Source organism: Mya arenaria, chromosome 3 (genome assembly GCF_026914265.1).
Source record: "Mya arenaria isolate MELC-2E11 chromosome 3, ASM2691426v1".
Taxonomy (NCBI): Eukaryota; Metazoa; Mollusca; class Bivalvia; order Myida; family Myidae; genus Mya; species Mya arenaria.
In genome coordinates this window covers 38,180,547-38,198,488 of record NC_069124.1, presented here as the reverse complement: position 1 = coordinate 38,198,488, position 17,942 = coordinate 38,180,547, and the positions used below count along the sequence as shown (strand labels likewise).

The 17,942-nt window shown below is 34.7% G+C and overlaps 1 protein-coding gene and 1 long non-coding RNA gene across 11 annotated transcripts in view; both read right to left on the bottom strand.

Moving 5' to 3' along the window:
- LOC128229255 (serine/threonine-protein kinase ULK3-like) overlaps nt 1-17,942 on the bottom strand; it is a 197,977-nt gene that overhangs the window by 119,030 nt on the left and 61,005 nt on the right. For all 10 annotated transcript variants that reach the window (XM_052941042.1, XM_052941044.1, XM_052941040.1 and 7 more), the window contains 2 exons: nt 17,824-17,906; nt 17,314-17,469 (listed from right to left, as the gene is read on the bottom strand). In XM_052941042.1, coding sequence (XP_052797002.1) covers nt 17,314-17,469; nt 17,824-17,906 — 239 coding nt within the window. The remainder of the gene's footprint in view (nt 1-17,313; nt 17,470-17,823; nt 17,907-17,942) is intronic.
- LOC128229256 (uncharacterized) lies at nt 548-8,612 on the bottom strand. Its single transcript, XR_008260062.1, has 4 exons — nt 8,540-8,612; nt 3,005-3,081; nt 2,673-2,711; nt 548-1,622 (listed from the first exon to the last, which is right to left on the bottom strand). It is a non-coding gene; the product is annotated as an uncharacterized LOC128229256 (long non-coding RNA).

Genomic DNA, 17,942 nt, shown 5'->3' with positions numbered 1-17,942 from the left:
CTTTAATTTTAAGTTTGGTTGGTTTCATTCATTCATTTATTCATCCCATCCCATCCCATCCCATCCCATCCCATCCCATTCCATTCCATTCATCATTCATTCATTCATTCATTCATTCCATTCATCATTCATTCATTCCATTCATCATTCATTCATTCAATCATTCATAAATATTTGTTGACAAAACAGTACACATGGTCCAAATTTCATTGCTGTAGCGTCAATTACAAGAAAGTAGGTCAAAAGGTCACAGTCAAGGTCATCCGAGTAAAACAATGTTGCTTGTTTGCAAAACTGTACATATGGTAGCAATAACAACGTAAAAATTTAATTTCATGCGGTATAGTAAAGTGATATATTATTTTAAAGGTTACATCATTACAAACTCAAATATGCACATTTTTTAAAAATCCATCAATTTTTGACAGAATTATGGCCCTTTTAATTTTACATTTTTATCATTTATTCTGTTAAAATAGGTCAAATTCAAAACTTCGGAATTTAAATGAAATAAATAATGTAAAACAACACATTTTGTTTAATTTCTATAAATTTAATACACATTCCTAAATATCAGAGCGTAAACTATGTTTTAAGCAATTTATTTCACGTTAAAAAAATTGATGAAAAAACGTCTACTTTTAATTTTTTTTAAAAATGCCCTATATTTTAAAGAATGAGCTAGCAATAAGGTAAAAGACAAATAACATTTACATTCTTCCATTCACTGCTTGGCTGTTGCATTTTTACAATTAATAGTATTATAAATAGGCAGATGAAAGGCAAACAAAAAATTAGTTGCCATGGTCACCATTCAATAAAAATACAAAAAATGCTAAGAAACATCGCTTTTTGTTAAAAAGGAGAATTATGTATATCTTTCATAGATTTGCCTGACAATTGTAAAAAAGGTGAACTTGAATAATCTAGCAATTCTGAATATTTTAATATAAGTATGAGATTGTCAGCAATTTTTAAGGTTAAATTATAAATATAATTGTATACAAAGTATGACCAAATGAATAAAAAAATAACAGAAATATTTTATTGACTGAACCGGACATGCTAAAGAAGTATCACATTGAAAATACTTAGGTTTTTAGACAACAATTAAAGTTTCCTAAGAAAACTAGACTCTAGTTACCATGGCAACTGTTTAAAGTGACACACTTATTCATTATCAATGCATACACATGTATAACAAACATATACTTTGACTGTTAACCCTTTAACTACTTACTTAATAATTCATTTATGGAAAATATTTAGTACTGATAACAAGATTGTAAATGTCCATGCATGTATTTGTAACCATTCATAACATGTGAAGTTTTACACATAATAAGACAGCATTTTATATGGAAACATTTTCACTCTATAATCACTCAAAAAATGAAGGAACTGTTCATGCTGTACCGGGGTATTTGGAGGTGCAAATACTTCTTATTGCAAGAAAATTAATCCTCTTTGCACTACACTGTAATCTTGGATATTGCAGGAATTGAGAGAGAATCTGTGAGACACTTCATGGTATGACTGTTGCATGATAGAATGAAAGTCAAATACTGAAAAATACTGTCAAATTACACCAAGCTGATTTTTTCTCAGAAACCATCATGGGCCTGAAAATATAACAAAGGAATGTGTTGATTTCAATACACGTGTACACAAAAGAAACTGAATGCATTCAGTTTATATGGCAACAAACATATACAGATGTATATATACAGTGTAAAAAGGTTTTATCACAATTAATTATGGGACTACATTATATTACCAGATATAATCTTAATAAAGTTGACATACATACAGAGAGAAATAAGGATTTTTCTAATTTAAAACTTCATACTGTTCAACTTTTTTGTCCATTTTTTTGTACATAGCAAATTACTTTTTCTTAAGTTTTAATAATCTATTTTTCCTTTCAAAATTATTCCTCAAAAATAAGCCATAATGATTATTCAGGATAATCTGCACAAGGGCAAATCCTTTTCAAAAATTAGATCGGATAAGATATTTTTTAAGTATTGTTGGGAAATAAAGGGCCCTAACTCCTAAATGATTAAAGCGATTTCCATGGCTATCGAACTTGATCAAGGTATTATGGTCACAAACATGTGTTAAAAGTTTGGTGAGGATTGGACAAACAGTTTTCAAGAATTAGATCGGAAACAATCTTCGGGACGTATTTTTCAAGTCTTTTTTTGCAAATAAAGGGCCGTAACTCCTAAATGACAAAAGCGATTTCCATGGCTATCGAACTTGATCAAGATATTATGGTCACAATCATGTATGTAAAGTTTGGTGAGGATTGGACACATACTTTTCAAGAATTAGATTGGAAACATATATTTTTGAAGTATTTTTGGCAAAAAAGGGCCGTAACTCCTAAATGACTTAAGCGATTTCCATGACTATCGAACTTGATCAAGATATTATGGTCACAAACATGTGTTTAAAGTTTGGTGAGGATTGGACAAACGGTTTTCAAGAATTAGATCGGAAACAATCTTCGGGACGTACGTACGTACAGACAGACAGACAGACAGACAGACAGACAGACGTACGGACAAGGGCAACCCTATATGCCGCCACTTTGTGGGGGCATAAAAAGGTCAACATTATATTTTTTAATTGAGCAAAAAAATACAATTTGACAAAAAAGTACATACAATTAGGTTACTGAATCTGCATGTCAGGTGAGAGTGATGCTGAAAGTAAAAAGAAACATATTAAAGATAATTATGTATTATAAATGTAATGAGGTTTGATGTCTATACACAGTTTGGTATTTATCAGAATCAAATTAAGAATCAATTCAACTTTACAGCTCAGACAAATGTCAAAAGCATTTATTTTACAAATAATAAAATATATCATCATACAAAATGTCACAGTTTATAAAGAGTTCTCAATAACTTAAGGTATAATTCCAAATAAAATCAAGCAAATGACATGTTCATGAGATATTCTCTGGTAAATATGCATCATAGTTCTAAGTTACCTCAGTTCTGCAATCCTTCCCATCATTCCGAGTGGCTGAATATGAGTGGCATGAATGTATTCTATGGCTATATCTCACTGAAAGGAAGAAAAGATTAAATAAACTAGAAATGTGTCCATAGGACACGGATGCCCCCACTTCGATTTTTTGTCACAGAAAATAAGCCATAATGATTATTCAGAATAATCTGCACATATAGGATAAGTTGAGTTGAGTTGGGTTTTACGGCATCGCAAGACTGTATAGGTTATATGGCGCCATTCAGGCAGGAAAAAACTTGTTGGATCCACATTGGACACATACTTTTCAAGAATTAGATTGGAAACATATATTTTTGAAGTATTTTTGGCAAAAAGGGCCGTAACTCCTAAATGACTAAAGCGATTTCCATGACTATCGAACTTGATCAAGATATTATGGTCACAAACATGTGTTTAAAGTTTGGTGAGGATTGGACAAACAGTTTTCAAGAATTAGATTGGAAACATATATTTTTGAAGTATTTTTGGCAAAAAAGGGCCGTAACTCCTAAATGACTAAAGCGATTTCCATGACTATCGAACTTGATCAAGATATTATGGTCACAAACATGTGTTTAAAGTTTGGTGAGGATTGGACAAACGGTTTTCAAGAATTAGATCGGAAACAATCTTCGGGACGTACGTACGTACAGACAGACAGACAGACAGACGTACGTACGGACAAGGGCAACCCTATATGCCGCCACTTTGTGGGGGCATAAAAAGGGAAAAAAGACCATAAATGACAAAACTGACCATCCATGAATTGGCAGACTTACTAATGTGTCAAAATACTCACAATATTTAGTCAAAAAGTAAGAACAGCCATTTATGGAATGTTAAGATTAAAATAATTTCAAATGAATAATCACAACATTGAGTTGAAAATTAATGACAGCAATTGAAAACCCCTCATAACAGGAATTCCAATAAATTTGAAGACTAATAATGTTTGAAAAGTTGAATAATTTTACAGAGACAGGGATCGAATTTAACGGTCGCTAACTAGCAAAATGCAAGTAAGAATCGTAAAATGCGAGTAGAAAATCCTGGCACTCGAATATTTTTGCGACCGCGAATAAAATCGTCGAATTCGCTCAAACTCTCCTTTGCGCTTTAAAAACTCCTTTCCGCAAGTTTACTGCATAAAAGATAATCACGTTACCCGGTATATGGACGCTTGTCGGTGTGTACAAATGGTATTATCGGATATTTAAGTAAGCGCCTCGAAGATAATCACGTGACCGTGTATGGACGTTTGTCGCTATACTCAAATGTTAATATCTAATATTTAAGCAAGCGCCTAGGAGATAACTGTTTTCGTCTGGTTTGTGAGTCGCAACTGCCAAAAAAGAAGTGGAAATTAACCACGTTTTGTTACGCGAAAATGCCTGGAAAGGTGAAAAGGCTGACAGCGACGCGGGGATTGACCGAAAACCCCTCCAATAAAACCAAACCTAGCGAAAAGTCATGAATTGTCAGTACTTTGTCGCAAACCAAAAATTCTTGGTCCGATTCTACGGCATCTGTCAGAACCGTTTAAAAAATAGGAAACGGAGTTGAACACCAAACTTTTGTATGCAACAAAAGAGAATAATGGCAATGTTGAGTTTAAAGTGTAGTGTGATGTTTGTAAAGAATTCGCCAGCGATAAAACATCAACTGTAGGCATTACAGTATTTTTTTTATTTTATTTTTTACTAAGCAACAGTTCGCACCCTGCCCATATTACTGGCTAGATCCTCCATGCTTTGGTCACGTGTGCAACATACATTACCATCGAAATATGTCAGTGTACATATATATATTTTCAAGAGAAAAACATCTACTCTGTGTAGGATTCGAGCCTATGAACCCCTGCTTGCAAATCTGGTCCTCTAGCCAACTTGACTAACCAGGCACTTGGCTACTCAGACCCATTGACTGGCTAAGAATAATGACTGTTACACTTCTCCCCACTTTACATTTTGAAAGTATAAACTAAGGTGGGGAGGAGTGACTGTGTAGTCACTCACTACTAATGATTCAAGGCTTTTGAGTAACCAGGAGCTTAGTTAGCCCAGCTGGGTATATGACTTAATATATGTAAGAATTAAAAACAAAATGTAAAGGTTTATAGTTGATTCTTATCTCAGTGCACTTGATAAACAATGTACATAATGTTACAACAAAACTACTTGTTTATTTGGCAACTTACATGAAGTAAAACAGCCTTTAAATATCTGCTAGTGGAACCAACCATTTTGCTAGTTGAAAAAAATGGCACTAGCAAAAACTTGCTAGTGGCAAAAAAAGTTAAATTCGATCCCTGAGAGAGTGATTTTATAATTCAAGTAACTATACAGAACTTAAAAATGTTTCCTGAAATTTACACCTTAAAATATTGATATGTTGAAATTTGAAACATTCCCATTATTATTTAAGCATTAGTTACTTATTGATAATGTATGATCTATAAACAATAAAATTGGTAGGCATCCAATAACTGTTTAGGAGATTAAAAATGCTTACTTTCTTAGTTACAATTGTGAAATGCCTATATATTAGCCAGCCTGCATTTTTTCTTATTAACCAATAAAACACTCAATGGAAACTTGGCGTTGTAATTTGATTAATTGAGTTTTGGTTGTTGAGCTCCTTTAAGTTATTTAATATGAATTTGTCGGGCAATGCCATTGGCAGAAACATGCGTATAAACAATAACAAAACTTCAGCTTGACAGATTTATAATTAATAATTTAGAATGGCTTTAATAAACAAGAGGGCCATGATGGCCCTAAATCGCTCACCTGAGTAAAAGAGTTTAACCTTTGTTATTAATATAGCTTGTTTCTCAAAGAATATTGAACAAGAGCTGTCAAAGTATGTGACAAATGCCCCCCCCAATGTGACATTGATCTATGAACAAGTACATAAAAAGTTGATCTTGCCTTTAAGTGTCAAATACATATTGCAAGTTATATTAAATTGCCTCTGAGCATAGAAAAAAAACAATCATACTAAATGACAGCCAACACTCTTTATGTCCTCATATTCAGCATTCCATTGTGAATAAACACTTAGTGTATCTTTCACCTTAGAGGTAGGGACATGGGTCTTGCACACGACACGTTGTTTTGGTATGTCGAAAACATATGGCAAGTCATTTTAAAATCTGTCCATATAAGAGTAAGTCACAGGTGGCCATGGCAACCAGAGTTCTGCATGGAATTAATTTTTTTGAACATTTTTGAAAAAGCACCAACCAAGGATCATTCCTATGAAGTTTCATCAAAATTGTCCAAGCGGTTTAGGAGAAGAAGATGATTGTAACCAATTGTTGACACTTTTCCTTTAGGTTGCCATGTCAACCAGAGTTCTACATGGAATTAATTTCTTTGAACAATTTTGAAAAAGCACCAACCAAGGATCATTCCTATGAAGTTTCATCAAAATTGTCAAAGCGGTTTAGGAGAAGAAGATGATTATAACCAATTGTTGACATTTTCCTTTAGGTTGCCATGGCAACTGGGCCAAACAAAATTATGTGAACAAATTTAAGAAAGGTCCATGCAAGGACACTTCAAACCAAATTTGCTGGAGATCTATCAAGGGGTTCATGCGAAGAAAATGTTAATTTTTTTTTACTAATTTTAGCTCTGGTGGCCCTTAAAAAGGGGCCAAACAAAATTATTTGAAAAGACCTGACAGAGGCCCATGCTAGGATGCTTCAGACTTGAAGATCCATCAAGCAGTTAATAAGATGAAGTTGTTTAAAGGTTTTTCTATTTTTTGCTCTGGTGACCCCTAAAAGGGGCCAAACAAAACCATTTGAACAAAATTGAGAGAGGACCATGTAAGGATGCTACATATCAAGAATGGAGTCATTCTGACCTTTACTTTCAGAGGAAAAGATGTTTAATTGACAAGACAATGTAAAAACAAATGACCCCTGAGCAAGGCCAATTTGACCCCGGGACAATAATTTGAATACCTTTGGTGTTGGTCCACTGGGTAACACTATATACCAAATATGAAAGCTCTAGGTCTTATATTTTGGAGAAGAGGATTTTTAAAGTTTTATTATATAAGACCATATAAAAATATTGAAAACCTAAGCCTATGAACACAGGGCGTGGCCAATTTTGACCCCAGGGCTAAAGTTTGAACAATCTTAATAGTGGTCCGATAAACAATGCTTCATACCAAATATCTAAGGCCTTCGCCTTTTGGTTTCGGAGAAGAAGATTTTACAAGTTTTCATCATATACATATATAAGGAAACCCATGACCTCCCGGGTGGGGCCATTTTTTGACCCCAGGGCCAAAGATTGAACAATATTGGTACAAGTCAACTAGATGATATATCATGCCAAATATCTAAGCTCTTGTCACTACTTGATTTTACGTGTGTATCTATATATGTATATTTGTTATTAATCGTTGTATGTGGCCCATATTGAAAATTGGTATGTGTACTAAATATGTTATCCAGTTTAAATTAAGACGTTACTTGTCTTTGTGGGTTCGGAGAAGATTTTTTAAGTTTTCACTATAACACATATAGAGAAAACCCATGACCCCCCGGGGCGGAGCCAATTTTGACCCCAAGGCCATAATTTGAACAATCTTTGTAAAGGTCCACAAGACGATGAATCATGCCAAATATCTAAGCTCTAGTCCAAGTAAGTTCAGAGGAGAAGATTTTTGAAGTTTTAACTATAAACATATAGAGCATACCCATGACCCCCCCGGGGCAGGGCCAATTTTGACCCCAGGGCCATAATTTGAACAAACTTTGTAGAGGTCCACTAGACGATGAATCATGACAAATATCTAAGCTCTAGGCCAAGTAAGTTCAGAGGAGAAGATTTTTTAAGTTTTCACTATAAACATATAGAGAAAACCCATGACCCCCGGGGCGGGGCCAATTTTGACCCAAGGGCCATAATTTGAACAATCTTGGTAGAGGACCATTTGGTGATCCTACCTACCATATATCAACGGCCTTAGCCTTGTGGTTTGGGAGAAGAAGATTTTAAAAGTTTTTCCTTTCCATTGCCATGGCAACCAGAGTTCTGCATGGAATTCAATTCTTTGAACAATTTTCAAAGGGGACCACCCAAGGAACATTCCTGTGAAGTTTGGATGAAATTGGCTAAGCGGTTTATGAGGAGATGTCGTTTAAAGTAAAAGTTTACGGACGGACAGACGGACGGACGGACGGACGGACGCCGGACAAATTGTGATCACAAAAGCTCACCTTGTCACTATGTGACAGGTGAGCTAATAAAAATAACTGTCAATTCTCCATTAAGTTATTTACATGTTTTTCAAACCGAAAGTAACCTGATTCCTAAAGAACCCGGTCTGTTGATTTCATTAAAACCAATCACAATATCAAAAATAAAAACAATTGCAAATGGCTTATTTTTTTTAATTATAAAACATTTGACCAATTTTCATGCAAAAGGATTGGCAACCCCTAATAAATAAAATTCTAAATAAAATAAAACAATGATATGCATAAACCTACCTCAATGTTTACTCAAAATAAATTACTATTTACAGAGGTTGGCATTTTAAAAGTAAACCAAAATTACTTCCTGGTTAATTCGGATACTCTCGGCTTTTAAGGTTGCATGCCTTATGCGTCATCAAATTGTTCTTGTTTTTGGCCACTCTCAGAAACGATGTGTTTATAAATAGCCCTTGCGAAAAAATGCGACAGATTACTGAATCAAATGGATAGTATCACTGTGTAGATAAATGAATTAATTTTCAGAAATTCGATGATGCATTGTTGTTCTCTTTCAATTTGGACCTGTAATTCAGCATGTTTTATCCCCTGTTTCAGTTTTTGTCAAAATAAAAGCAGAAAAAATACGTAATAAATCATTAATGTTATACTCACCGATGCAGGAGACGCCAATGTATCCTTGTTAAGTCATTGACAATCAAACAATTCTTCAAATATCCGAAATCGGAAGTATAAAATGTCAGTCAAAACGTCCCAAGACCGGCAGAAAAATGACATATTACAAAAAATGCATATGAAACTTTTTGCTCGTTTTATTTGTTTCACATAATTACATAAAACCCGTACTACAGTTGATAGATAATTTATTCATGATTATTTTGGTACCATTTTCGGCAGTAAGTATAAATGTTTGCGGGAGTAATATCCATTGGAGTGAGGAGTGGTATTAGCATTGTGCAGAATAGGGAAGTGTAAAAAACGACGTTACGTTGTTATTGCTACATATGGTCTAAATTTCATTGCTGTAACTTCAAAAAAGAAGGAATTAGGTCAAAGGTCATCCGAGAACAACATAAATATCTGTTTTCGAAACTCTACACATGGTCCAAATTCCATTGCTGTAGCTTTAAAAATAAGAAAGTAGGTCAAAAGGGGTGGGGCCAGCTTTGACCCCAAGGGCATAATTTTAACTGTCTTGGTAGAGGGTCATCACATGATGCTCCTCAACAAATATCAAAGGTATGAGCCTTTTGGTTTGAAACAAGAAGATTTTGAAAGTTTAAGTCTCTAGGAAACTTGTGACCCCCGATCAGGGCCAGTTTTGACCCCAAGGGCTTAATTTGAACCATATTAGTAGAGTACCGCTAAATGCACTTAATGATGCCTTATTCAAAATAGTAAGGGTCTGGGCCTAGCAGTTTCAGACAAAAAGATTTTCAAACATTTCGCAATACAAGTATACCAAACCTGTGAACCCCGGGGCATGGCCAGTAATGACCCCAGGGGCATAATTTGAACAAACTTTCACAAGCAATTGTGCTCAGATGGATGCACCAACGACAGACACTTCTGGTCTTTGGTCAATAGAGTTAAAAATCAACCAACCTAAACTGTAAATTTGATCTCTTTTTTAAAAGGGCAAGGGAGAGTACAACATAAAACCAACTGCACAACCATAAACAAGTTGTCTCTCTTTAATCTTAGACATGGCTATAGATTTGGCTAAAAAAAAGCATTTTTGTTTATACTTTCAAAGGCCATAATCTAGTCATGCAAAGGCGGATCTGGCAGGTTTTCGAAAGGAACCAAGCTCTGATAGATATCTAACTACTGTACAAGTTTCATCGAAGACTGTATCGTGTTCACAAGCAATTGTTTACAGAAGCACTGACGCAAGGACGCAAAGACACACATACGATGTACACAATGCCATCGCATTAGCTCTTCTGGCCTTTGGCCGGTAGAGCTAACTAGGAGAAAACTAGAAATTTTTCAAGCAGAAAATGAGGAAAAAACTAGGATAAACAAGAGATGTTTGTCAAACATTATGCCCTCCATGAGCGCCATGTTGTCAAGAATATTTAAACAATTGAATGAAATATGCATCAACCAAAATGACAGCTGATTTGTCATTGACATTGGATGCCTTTGGGGCAGTTTTAAGATTATGACCATTCAAAGTGTGAGTATAGTAGATGCAGTTTTGAATCAAGTTCAGATGATGACTGATATTTGCAGATAATCATGTTTCCTCTAAGCAGCAGTGAACAATTAAATATAACGTAATTTTTATTACCAATATCAGGTAATTTAATGACCAATATGAGTTGTGACCTTGACCTTTATCTCTATCACCTAAAAATCCATAGGGGTCATCTACTAGTCACCCTGACCTAAATCTTTGAGGGCCATGTGTGCAGGCATTGTAGAGTAATCACTCAGACAACCCATTCCAAGTCACTGAGACCTTGACTTTTTCCCGATGACCCCTAAAAATAAAAATATATGGGGTCATCCTGTGGTCAGGCCCAGCATCCATGTAATGTTTCATGACCAAAGGTTCAGGCATTGTTGAGCTATAAGAGAGGCTTTGTCAACCTTTTCACATTAAGGTCATTGTGACCTTGATATTTGACCCAATGACCCCTTAAATCAATCGGGGTCATCTACTGGTCAGGACCAACCTTCATGTCAAGTTTCATGACTATAGGTTGTGGAATTGTACAGTTTGCATTCAAGGTCACTGTGACCTTGACCTTTGACCCCATGACCCATAAAATCAATAGGGGTCATCTACTGGTCAGGCCCCAACACAAAATGTGATGGCCATAGGTGCAGGCTTTGTTGAGTTATCACTGAGACAAGCATTTCCCATTAAAGGTCACTGTGATCTTGACCCGATGACCCCTTAAAACAATATGGGTAATTTACTGGTCAGGCCCAGCCTTCTTGTCAAGTTTGATGACTATAGGTCCAGGAATTCTAGAGTTTGCATTTAATGTCACTGTGACATTGACCTTTGACCCCATGACCCCAACTCTAAGTCAAGTTTGAGGGCCATGTGTTCAGGCATTGTTGAGTTATCACACAGACAACTTTTTAACATTTTCGGTTGCTGTTACCTTAGCCTTTGGCCCGATAAACCCTAAAATCAATAGGGGTCATCTACTGGTCATGCCCAGTTTCAATGTCAAGTTTAATGACCATAGGTCCAGGCATTGTTGTGTTATCACTTGGACAAGGTATGACAACCTTTTCCTGTTAAAAGTCACTGTGACATTTGACCCAATGACTCCTAAAATCAATGGGGGTCATCTACTGGTCCAGGCCCAACCTTCATGTCAAGACTGATAACAATAGGTCCAGCAATTTTTATCACTTGGACAAGCTTTGGTCTACCGACGGACTGACCGACCGACATGTGCAAAGCAATATACCCCCTCTTCTTCGAAGGGGCACAACTAGGAATACTGAGACAAAAACTAAGAGGTATTGTCAGATAAAGGACTACCTACTGCTTCACTGTTCAATTACCTTACATATAAGTGTTCAGCTGACTGTGAATTTGCTTCTGTTTGGGAACTTCAGCATAGTCCAACCTTAAATCACCATGGGTGAAGGCCAAACTATGAATCAGTGACATGAAATCACTACTGCCAGTAGCATAGGCAAGTCAGCTGAACATCTCTACATTGTTTTCTGCAAGAAAATCTTCAAGACACAACGAAAACACAAAATTGAAACTCTCAGACATAATGCTTTCTGATATGATGCTGCAAATGAAAAACAAGGAATACTAGGAGCATTTTAGAACAAGAGCTGTCACAGAGACAGCGCTTCGACTATTATGCCTCTTTTCAGTGTAGCTCACACACGAACTGTATACGGAAATAGCGTGCCCTTCCGCAATAAAGTTTCCATTGTCGAATTAATTGATAGACCCGTAACAAAAGATTCCAATCATGTGTGTGCATATCTTAAAATTTCGCACAGCGCCCCAACAGTCAAAACTAAGGATTGAAAAGTTTTCGCAAAACATGGATCACTGTAAAATAAGATTAGATTTCAATGCAATACATGATGTATTTGCTGAGATGTTAACATACATATGGTTACATGCAAAACCATAACCAGAATTCCTTAGTCCAGTAATAAAGGGCTATTATTTGCAAACTACAGTTATCGAATTTGGTTATTCAAATGGCTGTCAGACTTTTCAACCCCACCTTAAACAAAGACTTTTCAACCCCTAATAAACGAAGACTTTTCAACCCCTTAATTTCTCACCTTTTTAAGAAATTAACTACCGTACAACAGTAAACAATTTATTTTGAAATTTCTTTTAAAAATCAAGAATATATTGAGACTAAAAATATAGCAGACAAAAAATATGTAATACATACAAAATATACATACTTGAAACACATGATAATACAATAATTCATTAAATATTTACATTGAAATAAATAAAACTAGAGCTGTCACAGGAGTGACGAATACCCCCAAATGCCGCCTGGACACAGGAATGGCAAACCATTCCTTTGAAAAGAGGCCATAACTCCAAGGTTACTGCACACTGCATCTTCTTTTATCATGCATGTATTGTTTGTCCCGAAACCGTTTTTCTATTTTCGTAACAGTGCACAAAAACCTTTACTCCACTGGCCCCATTTTCAATCACAAGCATTGTCTTCACAGAGGCTGCCTATACAACAAGTTTCATCACAATATCTCATGCCCAATTAAAGTTATGAAGCAGAAAACATTTTTCTATTTTTAGTAACAGTGACCTTGACCTTGGCCCCACCAGCCCCAATAACGAACTTGATCTGTATCTTCTGATGTTACACCTGTGTACCAAAACTTGTTCAAATCCGTTCAGCCTTTCATGAGTTATTGTCCAGAAACCGTTTTTCTTTTATTAGTAACAGTGACCTTGACCTTGGCCCCACCAGCCCCAATATCAAACTTGACCTGTATCTTCTGATGTTACACCTGTGTACCAAAAAATTTTCAAATCTGTCAAGCCTTTCATGAGTTATCATCCGGAAACCGTTTTTCTATTTTCAGTAACAGTGACCTTGACCTTGGCCCCACCAGCCCCAATATCGAACTTGACCTGTATCTTCTGATGTTACACCTGTGTACCAAAAATGGTTCAAATCTGTCAAGCCTTTCATGAGTTATCGTCCGGAAACTGTTTTTTTATTTTTAGTAACAGTGACCTCGACCTTGGCCCCACCAGCCCCAATATCGAACTTGACCTGTATCTTCTGATGTTACACCTGTGTACCAAAAAATTTTCAAATCTGTCAAGCCTTTCATGAGTTATCGTCTGGAAACCGTTTTTCTATTTTTAGTAACAGTGACCTTGACCTTGGCCCCACCAGCCCCAATATCCAACTTGACCTGTATCTTCTGATATTACACCTGTGTACCAAAAAAAAATTCAAATCTGTCAAGCCTTTCATGAGTTATCGTCCAGAAACCATGAAAACCGACCGACCGACAGACAGACCAACCGAGTGACCGACAGACCGACCGACAAGCTCACTCCTATATACCCCCTCAAACTTCGTTTGTGGTGGTATAAAAAATGCTCGACTGTCCATTTAGCTATTTAGTCACTTAGCCATAAATCTTCCCTATCTCCCTTAGGAAATCCTCACACAATAAATTATGTGCATGGTACTGCTCGATGAATTAATTGAAACAGCGTTTGTTTTTCTTTTTTTAAACACTTTTTTAAAAAACATTTTGTCATCAATAAAAAAGACAATAAAATGGGTTGAACTTTAAATAAAATTCTTCATAATATTTCAAAATATCTAGATTTAGCAGACATTGTTTAAGAAATACAAAAGTATACATTGAGTTCAAAGATGTTAAAAATGTATTATAGATTGAGTTCCAAATGCTTTCAAATTACATAAGTGTAACATAAGATTTTATTAACGTTTTTTATTTCTCAGTTTAAAAAAAGTAAGGACATTCTATTATAAAGTGTTATATATGTAAAAAAATGCTATAAGCATTGTATTGTCTTTTCATATATGCAATTAAAGAATGGAATGAAGGTCGCACATTCATTAATGGGCAATATGTGTGACATGGTCAAAAATTCCTAAGGGATTAAGGGGCTTCATAACACCTTTAATTGAGGTTATAGTCACTTGAAAGTGACAGTTAATTAAGGTTCTAATATCATGGCCATCATTCCAAACTATGGGCAGCTTGATACTTTTTGTGTATGATTTTTAGGATTTAAAACCAAACAAAAAATATATTTTATTTAATTATACCCGCAAATTCTGAATTTTTAGATAATACATTATCAAGAACTATAATCAAACTGTACTGAAATAGCAATATGGTACTACAAAAAAAGTTTCCACGGTTGACCTTTTTTAAAAGCAATGAAAGTTTTATAAATGTTCAAGTTCAGGTTTTTATTGGCATTCTACAGGTACAAAAAGGAGAATGTTCCGTAAATTCTTCTTTGCATTCATTTTCTTTTGCAATTATTCAAATTTGTTATTTAAAGACCAAAATTATGGTAATAACTTTGTACATAATATATGTGAATTCGCTGAAATATGTAATATCCTTCAGAATAATACAACAATTGCATGTTCCGGGTAACCAGGCATCAAAATCTTACTTTACCGTACCATTGTTAATGTTCAGAATATTATTTTGAAAAAACACTAACCATCAAGTGCTTAGTAAATCAAGGCAAAGCCTTTGTAAATTTCATCCAATACTTTGGAGAAAAGTGTAACAAATAAGCCAAGCAAATCTTTAATGTATTTCAATAACAATTGGTTAAGTTTGTTGCAAAAACAATGAAAAAGACAACACCTGGCTGACAAAAATAATAGGGGTTGAAAAGTCTTTGATATAGGGGTTGAAAAGTCTTCAATATGGCTATCAAACTATTTCAACTAGGGGTTGAAAAGTCTTTGATTTAGGGGTTGAAAAGTCCAAACAGGTAGGGGTTGAAAAGTCTTTAAAATAGGGGTTGAAAAGTCTTTGTTTTGAGAAGGGGTTGAAAAGTCTTGGGGTTGAAAAGTCCTGCTCCCATTCAAATAGGTTGGGTGGTTGAGTACCATTGTATAAAGTCTCAATGCAATACATCAAGTAGTTGCTGAGATATTAACCTATGTGTGCTAACATGCAAAACCTTAACCAGAATTTCTAAGTCAAATAATTAAGGCCCATTATTTGCATTAAATTCAAATAAGTGTTATCTTACTTCATTACTTTAGTCGGTTAGATAGTTGGGAATACATATCTAAAGTTTCATTGCAAAACATGATGTATTTACTGAGATAATGACTTAAAGGTGGTTACATGCAAAACCTTAACCAAGGTGCGACACCGACGCCGACGCTTGGGTGAGTAGAATAGCTACCTTATCTTCGAATAGTCGAACTAAAAACTAGGAAAAACTAAAAAAACTAGGAACAGCTGGAGAGCCTGCACTTCCATAGCTTAAATACACTTCATTTGTAAAAGATGCAGAAAAAATAGACTTAATTTGTAAAAGATACAGAAAAAATACCCTTATTTATAAAAGATGCAAAAAAGGCACTTATTTATAAAAGATGCAGTTAAAATGCACTTTCAACTGCATCTTTTATAAATAAGTGCCTTTTTTGCATCTTTTATAAATAAGGGTATTTTTTTGAGTGTTCTTTGGTAAAAAGGGTCTTTTTTTTTTAGAAGAGTATGGCCAAGGTTGAAGTCTTTGCATGACAAGAATGACGTGAAAAATTATTAAATAACTATTAATAACGACCGTAAATGACTGGGTATAAGACGATAGGGGGTATTAGACCCAGGGAAAAAAATCTGTGAAAAGTCCAAGAAAAAAACTTTTAATCTATGTTTTGGGTTAAAAGACGCATAGAAAAGATGTCAAATCGTCTGTCATTTTCGGCCACCATGTTTGTTGACACGTGAAAATGGCGACGGTTATCTTTAAATCCATACAATGATAAACTGTCGAGAATGAAAAGTTAAGTTATGCAAAAACCTTATATTGTACGGGTTTGTTTTCAAAATGTCAACACCTACAGAAAAGAATAAAGAATGTGACAAAGTGTTAAAAAACAAGACCATTATCACAACAGTTTGTAGTATTGGTATGTTAAACAGGTTAAAGGCAGTCGAGTTTTTCACACCTTCTCGTACAACTGACAAAAAATATTTTGACAGTGCCCAGCTTTGCTTTTTTATATGCAAGTTTAATTATTGTTCAATTCAATTTATTATTCAAAATAATACTGAATAACTTTAATCGAAAAATATTTTTGTTTAAATTATAAACATCTTACGATATACCATATCCCGATCTTCAACTGCCGTTTTAACTCGTATTATACTCGATCAATATGACGCGAGTAACATGCCTTTCTACATAAAACTAAACAAAGTCTTGGCTTGAAATCGATCTCAGAAAAAAAGTTTAAAAAATTGTTACTGGGTATTATACGCAGGCATTTTTTTTGCAGCGAAATCTGAGGGAAAAAAGGGCGTCTAATACCCAGTCATTTACGGTATTAATTATCATCCCTTAAACACAGCATTTGCCTCATCCAATAATACAAAGGCCTCCTCTATAACAGTGCCAATATCTAAATCATTTAGCAGCCCCATGCCAAAAAGTGATATAGATATAAAGCCTGCATTTTGAAGCATTTGATTGGCTAATTAAACAGGGCCAAAAATTAAATAGATTGGCAGCTGGAAGTTCGGAAATGGCAGCCATTTTGTTTAAAATATATAATCTTTATTAAAAATATAATATATGTCATGTATTTAAGTAATATATGTCATGTATTTGAGAGTTGTTCTTATTATAATTGTTATAATTAATACATTTTGTATAAAATTAGTGTTTAAATTTTGAATCCTTGGGCCTAGTGCCAATAGGACTGCTCTGAACAAATAACAGGGCCAATCAAATCACTTATTTATTAACATATATGACAATAAATTCACTGTTTTCTTCGAAAATCAGAAAAGCTAATAAATATTAATCTTACAGCTTTGGAGAGACATCTAGATGAGGGTATGTGTTCGAGATCTAGGAACGGGTGAACGAAGAACTCCTCGAAACTTATCCTCTCATCGGGATTACGTTTTAAAAGTCGAAGCAGAAGGTCGCGACAATTGTCTGAGACCTCAACTCCATATGGAAGCTAAAACCACAAAATTAAGGATTATTTTCACACCAAGGCCATAAAATATATTGTTATCAAAGAGTTGTGTTATATTTTTCTAAAATATCAATACATCTTTCCAGTAAACAAGTATTTTGAATATTTAAATATAAGCAATCACAAACTTTTAAAAATTATTCATTAATTTACTGGTTTTTAAGTCTATTGATTTGAAAGTCATATGAAATTTACATATACAAATTCACAATGATCTTGACTTTTAAACAAAGAACCTCTCATATTATCAAATGTTCTTAAATACGCGACTTTCAAAAATATTATGATCCAGTATTCCTGTAACAAAATATATCATTGACAAACAGCTGCTGCTACCTCTACTGGTTTTGGATCCCATATTTTTTCTTCCAATTCTCTGAATGACTTGGAAGCATATGGAGGTCTGCCAAACAAACATTCTGGAATCAAACAATACTGTAAACAACTTAAAAATT